The 10,400-nt window shown below is 30.7% G+C and overlaps 1 protein-coding gene across 1 annotated transcript; it reads right to left on the reverse strand.

Moving 5' to 3' along the window:
- Nucleotides 1-2,434: 2,434 nt before the first annotated feature.
- Nucleotides 2,435-4,625, reverse strand: LOC137825491 (transcription factor DIVARICATA). The gene is given in 3 exon segments (XM_068631160.2): nucleotides 2,435-2,707; nucleotides 2,709-3,116; nucleotides 3,625-4,625. Coding segments are annotated over 3 exon segments (897 nt in total). The 5' UTR covers nucleotides 4,050-4,625; the 3' UTR covers nucleotides 2,435-2,643.
- Nucleotides 4,626-10,400: the final 5,775 nt, after the last annotated feature.

Consider the following 10,400-nt stretch of genomic DNA (forward strand, 5'->3'; position numbering starts at 1 on the left):
ACATAAAAATAGTTTCTTTTTGGCAAAAAAAAACTCTATCTAATATTATATAAAAATAACATGTACAATAATAAAAATAAAAAACTCCTGTAAATCACGATAGAACTCTTATTAACATGAAAATTCTAGTGAACAATAACTAAAAAGTAATTATCTCGATAATCTCTGAATCTTATTTAGGTTGATGATATCCTAATCAAAATCAAGTTATAAAGAAAATCATTACAAAATATAAATTAGACAATATAAATTCTTATTTTTTTTATAAAATTTAAATTTTTCTATCTAATTTTAAGTAATCCAATCATTCTAATAAAATTATAAAATTTTAACTTTTTAAAAAGTTTTATCCAAACAACATATTTTACTATAAAAGATTTCAAATCCTCTTAAAAGTATCGTTGAAACACACTATAAAATCTGAATATTCCATAAATAATGTAGTTTCAATTTCATACTCTAATTATTACCTTTAGTTGCCTGAATCCACCTTGTACAATACTTTTCAATTATTAAACAAAACAATATCAAGCGTAACATAAAAAGAATTCAAAGAATTATGGATATATTTGAAGAAACTTTTTTTAAGAGAAAAAGAAAATAAAAATGTAATTCTCCAAATAAATTAAAGTTATCTCATATTATAAGTTAATTTTAACTGAAAAAAGGGACTTTAATTTTTCTTATTACTTTTCTTTTAAACAATGCTTATAAAAAAGTTCTTTTTTCCAACATATCCTACAAGCTTAACTACAATTTGCATGGATCAATTTATTTATTTTTTTATAAAATCTTAGCATATAAATTTGGTCCTAAAGTACAAATATAAAGCTGTTCCTAACCCACAATAACAGAATCCTCCATAGAAAGGCATAAGGTTCCAAGATAAAGAGATTGGGATTTGGAATTTGAGTAAGAACATGATCCCATAGTTTGTTTTGTAATGAATTAAGTATTGATTAATGGGGAAGAAACAAGTCAAAGCTAAGTGGCAAATACCAAAACATAATCATGCATTGAAGATTATATTAAGTAAAATAAGATCACGATGCCCAAAGAGACAAGAAGCAAGAATAAAAAGAAAAATTAGATGCTCAGAAACACAACCAGGTGAAAAGTGAGGAGAAAGAAGCATTTGATGCTCAAACTTGTGGCCTTTGCTTTCATCAATGGTCAAGATTCAGTCACAAAGTCCGTTTGGCCTGGACTCTCATACACTCATATGACATCTCATATGACATCAATAGTCAACTTATTTCTGCTATTATTTTACCAGTTGTACAAACAAATCTTCTGTGTCATTTTTCTCGAGTAGAGATTCGAATATTTCATTATATATAAATGAGTGTAAATCTTATTTTATGAGCTGTTTTATGAAGTTGAGTTAGGCTTAAAGTTCACTTTGTAATATGATATCAAAGCTATTTTTAATCTTAGGCACTCAGTTATATATAATGAAATATCTTTATTTTATTTTAATGTAGATTATTAGCTAACAAAAAGTTTTATTTTGAGAAACACTTTTGAAGAGGTTAATGTATTGATATTAACTTAAAATTTGAAAGCAAGTGCAGATTTATATATCTGAGAGAAAAGTAGCTTGAACGAACTTTTCTTCCATGGAATCATGAAAAGCAAATGAATACATTATGTATCACTTTGAAGAAATGCAGCGTGAGTCAGCAATTCTGGAGCAAGCATATGATGACATGGCCTAGTGCTCAAATGAACTGCTTCCACTTGCCTAAAAAGAAAGCATGTGAGTGAACAATTCCTCCCTATGATAATTAACTCTGCCCACTACAATTCTTCTTCAACCTTCACAATCAATATTCATTCTCCACGTAAGATCAATACACCAATTGTCAACAATATGAACATATATATAATCAAAAGTAACTCGTGGACTTTAATTAAGGGAAGCACATTCAACAATAAACTATTGCACAATTGTGGACTTTCACCTTAGATCTTAATGTCCACCAAGTTGTGGAACTAATGGTTCCAAGACATTATGTTTCATATCAAATGCTTTATGATTGATCACATTTTTTTTTGTACACGAGGACCAAACTTCTGTCCAATTCCTCACCACATTTGAAAAAGTTATGGTATAATCATACTTTATGGCTTTAAATACAACCCTGTTAAGCTAATAAAAATTAACAGTCCAAATTGCTTTATATTACACCACTAGTGCATCAACATGATTGATGCTTTTATTTATTTCTTTATGTAAACTTGGAACTGAATATTTATTTGAAGCATCTTTCAAAAAGGTAAGAGATAACTACTCTTCCTCAGGGCAATCTGCAGAGAACTCTTGCCTATATGGGAAGATGAACATCAGATGAAAGCTCACTCAAACTTTCCATCTAACTACAATCAAATTACCAAATATGTAATCTGAACATCATATTACACATCACCAAACTTAACTCCTCAGACGGACTAGTTCCAGACAACCTTAATATCAGACCAAGATTCGAACTAATCTCTACATACATTCTAGTTACTAAGGACTAACTCGAGTCCCTCCTCAACATATTCACACAAACCATCTATGAAACAGTCCAACATCGCTGAAAAGGGTTCAAACTTTTTGTACCTTCAAAACTCTAAACCCTGAATGAGATGCACAGATCATTGACGTTGCATCAATTGCATTTGCACACCAGTATCACAAGGTGAAAACTGGCATCCATGGAGATTGTCTAAGTATATTAAGCTCCTGTGGTCTAGATTCATATGAAGAAATCCCATGCAGTGGTGCTGCCATGAACATATTTCCATTTGTTGAATTGAAAACAAAAGGCATGTCATTACATGGCAATTTCCAATCATATTCCTGCTTAACCATGCTACACAGTTTCTGATTCTGTAGTGGTGAAGAAGGCCTGGTAGTGTCTGATGAAGGAGATTTTGTTTCTTGGAGATTGACCATTGTGATGTCATGGATACTGGATCTCCTCTTGTCCTTCCCTCCTGTAAGCTGCCTGAGGAAGTATTTCTGAGCATGACTTGCAACCTGGGTAGGTGTCCTTGTGGTCACAAAGTTCCTAGAGATGTTTCTCCAATCCCCTTTACCATACTTCTTCAGACCCAGCAGAAATTGCCTGTGGTTTTTTTTATAACCAAAGACTTCAGAACAGGCAAATAGCAAAAACTCTGAACTTAAGCAGATATGCAAATGCAAGGAACCAACAAGAAAAACATTTTCCAAAGTAAAAATAACATAAAAATCAGGCACATATTTATAAACACTCAACCAACCAAATACATAAATCAAACATCCTAAACTAACCAACAAGGCTTTGTAGTTACAGTTTTGTTACAATTCTTAATAGTATTTACAGATAAATGCAGTTGATAGGAAAGAACAGATGAATGCATCTGATGTGACCATAATTGTAGTCCAAAAAACCTAAAAAAATCTTGATATTGACAACAAAATCGCAGTAGCATAATAAAAAATGACTTAAACAGAATGCTTTTTAGCATCCTAGCTAACCAATGATTCTTGATTATTCGAATCAACCATAAATTAGAACATTGATCTAAATTGGGATCTCTGCTGAAGGCATAACACACACCAAAAGAAGGTGATGAGATGGAGTTAATTACCTGTGCTCTTCTTCAGTCCATGGCACTCCTTTCTTCCTTTCCTGCTCAGATGGCCTAGTGGACGCACCCCTTTTCCCTCCAACACTACAAAACTGCTTGAATTCGTCATAGCTTTGACTGTTAACCCACTCCAATGTGAAAGAACTGGTAGTATAGCCAGGAACTGGAATCAAACCTGCTTCAATGACACTCACATCTTCCTCAAGCTCTCTGTACTGTTGGATCACATCACCAACAGTTTTCCCTGGAATCATGGCTGCCACCCTCATCCATCTATCTGGGGTATCCTTATCATAGTAAGCCAAAGCATTCTCAAACAGCTTGTTCTCTTCTGCAGTCCATCCTCCTCCCTTGCTTTCCTGGAACAACCAGTTTGAATTTTGGAGATAGGAGGCTGGAGACAGTGCTTCAATTGCCCTATGCATGATCTCACTAACAATTGAACATAGCAAGCAGGTCAAAACAATAAATTTTGAAATCAACTCTCTCTCTCTTAGAAAAGTTCAAAGAGAGAGAGATACCCGAGATAGGAATGCACAGGATAGGAGCCTATATTGGACAAAGGAATCCAAAGAGACTTTGTTTCCAAAACTGAAGAGAATCAATGAGGGGCAAAGCATAAACCCGTAAGAAACTCTTCAGATCTAGGAGAAGATGAGACAGTCACCATAACAACGAAAGGAGAAAAGAAAAGGCTAAACCCATATCAAAATTATAGAGTGACAGTCAATAATTGGTAGGGCTATGAAGAGTATAGAAGATACACGTATCTAAGTAGTATTGGACTGTCAGTGGTAGAATCTTTGATAGAACCAAAAACAGTAAAGAGGGGGCAACTGGGAAAAAGCAAAAAGCTAGAGAGATTTGAAGAGGAATAGAAGTGGGTGTGAGAGTGGTACAATGAGTGAAGAGAAATGTGTCAGATGTGTGAAGTGATTGAAGGACAGCGATCTCTGGAACAGAGAAGAGGAGAGAGATAGTCAAAGGGGTTGAGTTGTGATTGGTGCAGAGGATGTTTGTGGGGGCTGAGAGTGAGACTAATAAGGTGACAGTGACTCACTAACAATCTTTGGTTTGGGGTGAGATGATGAAGGTGTCCTTGTCAACTCATCAACACATTCACAAAGGAGAAATGAGAGCATCGTTAGGAGTCCATGCCCCACACTGTTCATCTTTTGCTTCTGCTATTTTTTCTCTAAGTTTAAAACACTTTATAGGATTTTTCCCCCTATTTAAAAACTATTTCATTTAGTATATTGGTATACATTTTTAATTTTTTTTACACTGTAAAATTATAACTAATAAATTAAAATTATATTTTTATGAATTTAAAGGAGTTAAACAAGCATTTGCGTACGAATTAAAATAATTAATTTTTAGATTTAAAATATGTCATTTGTAATAGTTAAAAATTGCCAATAATAATTGAGTGCTAATAAATTTTAATAAAACTTTTAGGATTTTAAAATGTCAAAATCATATTAATTAGATTTATTCAAAAAGTTGAGACTAAAATCAGGATTGAACTAAATTAAAAAAAATAAAAAGCATTTTTTTTTACTTTAGAAACTTTTTAGGAGAGAAAGTAACATTTATTTAAGGATGAAACTGATATACATATCAAATTATTGATCAAGTGGTATGATTTATACCAGCTTTAAAATTGTTTTCAAAGTAATTTTTTTTTTCTGACAATTCTATATCTTTTAACATTTTTTTTAATAATAATGGAGTTTCTTGTAACACTTTATCGTTTCAATGTAAATTCATTATTTGATCTATAATTATTAGGTCTTTAATTAATATAATTTATGATTTAATTTTAGCTATGAATTTAATTTATTTATTTACACTTTTAAATTAATTAGTTTTGCCTGCTATTTTTTAATTTTTTTGAATAGTGATTTAAATATTCTAATATATAAAATTAATATAAAAAAATCCTAATCAAATTTTAGAATTTAATTTTAAAATATTTTTCATTACAAATAATTTTAATAAATATAATTAATTTCAATTACAACTTAAATCTTAACTAGTATTATTTTTATCTTTTGTAAACCTTAGTCCATTAATCAGGAAAAATAATTGGATGAAGGTCATTTATAATTTAAGCCACCACCAAAGCAAAAGAAAAGACAAGGATGAGTCATATTGTCATTCAAAATTACTATTAAGTAATTTGAACTTAATTTTTATCTCATGGAAATGGATAAATATGTTCATCTCATATCTCATAATCTCTTATGAGATTTAATGTATAGATAGGCACGAAAGAGTGAATAGTGTTTCTAAGATTCTTCAATTTGTTATAATTTGGTGGATTAAGTTAGTTTTTTTTTTTTAATTTATCAGTTGTCCATCTTAAATCAACGCTTAAAGGTGAGATGAGGTGGAATTAACCTATTTTTATAAAATTAAAAAATTAAATAAAAATGGTTTAATATTAATTTTTTATATTATATTATTCATTAATACTTACAAAATTAAGTTTCAATTATTAATTAAAATAAAGTAATTTAACATATAAAATTAATAATCATTTTAATTTATCTAATTAAATACATTAATTAATAAAAATTAAGAAAATATTTATGTGATTAAGTATACTTTTTAATATATATATATAATAAAATAAAAATAAACTTTAAAAAAAACAGAAAAACTCTTCTTTAATAAGACATACCATGATTTCATATCTGTTTAGTCATGATGAACTAATCCATTCTAGAGCCACATAATGATGGATCAAGTCTAAAACGAATTGAATTAACTCATTTTACCACCTTTTGAAAGAAATGTTTAATAAGTTGATTTTTTTTCTTTCTCACTTTTAATGAGTACCTATTTATCACTTGAATAAGTTTAAAATAATTCTACTTTCCTTTTCATTTATATCTCACGCTCACTTAGGTATTGTTTGGATCCGGGTGAATACTGTTCACCCGGATTGAAAAGCGAGCAAATCTTGTGTTTGTATCTACTGATTTGCGGGGAATAGAGGGAGGAGAAAGGTAGAGAAAGTGAAAAAAGAATCTTGGCTTAATAGTGAAGATTTGGAGAGAAAGTTTTATATTTCACCTTATTATCCTTCACCCATGTGCCATAAAAGTTGCTGCATGTAGCTCTGCAAATATTCGTTCTGCACTCCAGCTCTTTTTTATCTTCTCTACTTTCAATCTCTTGAATTTTTTTTCTTCCATCACTCACTTAAGTTAATTAACCTTAAATTTAAGTTTCCTACTACATTTATCCTTCAAGTTCTCTACTTCTATCACATATTTCAATTTTATCTTTCATAATCTCCTAAACTCTTTTTATTAGGTGAAAATTTGAGTTACAATTTTTTTATTTTCAAATCTCACTTTGATATAAAACTTCATTGATGTAAAGAGTATTGATTATAAACCCTAAACCTTTGTTATTTTGAATTATTATAAAAAATTGTAACTATCTTGTACATTTTTTTTATCGACAAAGAATAATTAAATTAAAAGGGAACACTTCAGAGATATCTCAACCCTTATACAAATGCCTCAATCTCTCTTTAGAACTTTTAAACATATAAGTACTATAAGCACCTAAGGAAAAAACTTTGCTCCTTGTGAAACAATTCTGCAGCCAAGAAATGCTCCCCCCCATGTGCCTTGTGCTTGTTGAACCTTATGGAAGGCATCTTACGCACCTAAAATTCCTACATAATCATGCTTCAAATTCTGCCTAAGTGTGTTGCAATTTCCTACACAACAGAACTACAAAATTATGCAGTAAACTTCACAGATAAAACCTGCAGCTTTTGAAAAGAACAGAACCTCCCCTGCACCTACAACTTCCACTTATTTGTTTTCCATGGTCTCTTCTACTTATCTACATTCCTGAGGAATCCTGCATCTAAACTCTAAATTTGATACAATAGAGCTGCGACTTCGTATGCTGCTACATTGTATCAGGTACACCACCCTTAGCAGATCCAGAGAACTTGTGCAAATAACATAAGCTACATCTCTACTTAATAGAATTATAGGTGAACAAACACTCAATCATGCTCCTTGAACATAAAATACTACATAAGCCATGACATAACTACTCCACAATAAGCATTTCAAATGCTTTATGCACCTCTGCTAGAAAAAACCTCCTCAATGTTGCTAAGAAACATAGGCATAGAAACGTTGGATTAACATCCACTATTGGAATTTTAGTATATGACTTACAAAAAACCCTTGCACTTAAAACTTTTATGCACTTATGGATGATAAGTGCCTTAAAAAGCATAATCCAACCCAAAACAATCCTAAGAAGCATCCACTATAGCTGAGTGTAAGGCACTAGACAACCCAAGACACCTACAACTCACACAAACTAAAATTGCTGCTGAAATAATAGAACAACATTTTGCATAACCTGTTACATAAAGAATGAACTACATTGAACTACACCTTTCTATGCATGGTCATAAAGCATCAAAAGAAGAGATTGGTGGTGCATCGAGCACTACTCAATCAAGCTATAATTGGATTGCATCTTCACACACCATTACTGCATATCCACACTTGAGAAGTTTTTCCTTTCTCACCTTGCAATTATTCAAGGAGAATAGTGATCCATTCGAAGACCTACCTTTCCTTATTACCTGTAACTTAAATTTTGATTTTAAGAATGAATTCTTTAGATATGAAAATTTAGGATTTAGAATTACATAATGTACATTCTAGAAAAAAAGTTATGATATTTTGAACATTTTTATTCATTTTCTTGTGTTTTATGTGAAAATATTTGCGTTTTGTTTCAACTTTGTTTTTAACATTGTATATAAATGTTGCAACCCTAGGATACTTTTCAAATTAATAATATGAAGAGAGGATGAGCTCCAACAACTTAACTATGTGGTGTGATTTATTTTGTATATATTGAATTGTGTGTTTGAGTTCAACTTTTCCATATATTGGTTGAAATGAATTTTGTGATGTTATTGGGCTCTTTTTGATTGACTTAGTATTTGAATTGTTGAATTTATAATCCTTATATTGTAATTTTTAATTGTGAAATATATTTAATTTTCGAATAGTAGCACGTTAATTTGCTTTGAATGTTAAAAGAACTATAAAAGTGTTCAGTGATGTTTTGGATGTGAGTGTAGGAAATATTGTTGTTTTTTTTCACGGAATTGTTCAATTTGATTTCGGAAAATAAAAAAATTACAAAATATCAAAGTACAAAAGAAAATAGTAAAAAAGGATCATGGTTGCATAATTTCCATGGATCATCCTAACCATAACATGGCAATCTCGTTGTTGATGGTTTACACTTGTACACCACTATCACACTTCTCTATGCTCCCACTTTCCCAATGTTCTTATGAACAAGTACAAGGATCACAAACTCCTTTCTTATATAATCTTTATGTGATTAATAAATCTTTAGATGTCCAAACTGTGGGTCTGTAAAGTTTTTTTTTTTATGTGATTAATACCTTTTAGTTTCTCTAACTAAACCCCACATGCTTATTATTCATTTTCTTTATTTCTTTCAAAGGAAATGTATTGTGAAAAAATATTTAAAGTGTATGTTGTCTGCTTAAAGAAAAAAAGAAAAGAAAAAAAAAAGAGTTAAAAGAAAATAGGTATATCAATTTTTAGATATTTCTACAACCAGCTATTTCATATTGGAGAGTACTATCTCATAATAGTATACTTTTTTATATTTTTATATGAAAAATTATAATAAAGAGTTACATCAGTAGAGTATCTTTCTTCATTAAAGCCCAAGTGGAATTACAACCAATTCAAAAATGGATCATTTGGAGGCTGAATTTTTCAAGAAATGTGTTAGCCTGAATGGTGCCACTCTGTGAATAGTGTCATCGAAGGACATAAAAAAGGTAGTGTGTCAACAAAGAATTGTGGTGAGACAGCCAAATGCAGAGAGATTGACTAAGAACAGTTAAGCATGTGAACGACCAAGAACCTAAAGTTTGGGACTACAAAAGAAACTGAAGAAATAAAATTACATAATAATATTTTAAATTAAAAAATAAAATAAATATAATTAAAATATTAATTTATTGACTTGTTAATTGAATGTAATTTACTCTTTAAAGTGTAAAATTTGGAGGTAAAAGTATGGAGTTTGCATAAATACGTGATAAGTTGAAACCATTTCCATTCATTTATATCTGTAAAATTATTATTTCATTATAATCTAATATTTTATTATAAAAATAGTGATAAAATTAGTTCTTGTAAATCGAACTTGAAACGGTGATCGAAGGTATTGCAAGAGGGTTGCGAACCCTAAAAGCCATTATTTCTTTAAAGATGAAGAAGAAACAGAAGGGAGTTACGCACAACTTTCCTTTTTTTTTTTGGGTGGTTCAATTGCAAGAGTCTTGGAGGATTGACTCTTCTATTTACGTAGGTCTTCCTCCATCTTTGACAGTTGTTCCGTTTCTAGCGGCCATGACCATGGAATGATGCCACTCAACTAGGGTTCGAAGCTGTGACAATTTTGGTTTTCTCCATCTATAAATACTGCCTACCTTTGCTTCGAAAATGCATATTTCACTCATGCTTCTTCTCTTCTTCATCTTCCTTGTCTCATTCACGTTTTCATCTTCCTTTCTTTCTCTCTCTTCACTCATTTTATTTTCTTTTACTTTATAATTATTTTTCTAGGTTTGTTGGCTTCTTACTCTTTTAAGAGTAACTTGCTAGTTCTGATTCTCGAAAATTTCTCAGAAATTCCTGTTGTATCCTATGGAACTTGCGCAATACACT

This window comes from Phaseolus vulgaris, chromosome 8 (assembly GCF_051622355.1).
Source record: "Phaseolus vulgaris cultivar YP4 chromosome 8, ASM5162235v1, whole genome shotgun sequence".
Lineage (NCBI taxonomy): Eukaryota > Viridiplantae > Streptophyta > Magnoliopsida > Fabales > Fabaceae > Phaseolus > Phaseolus vulgaris.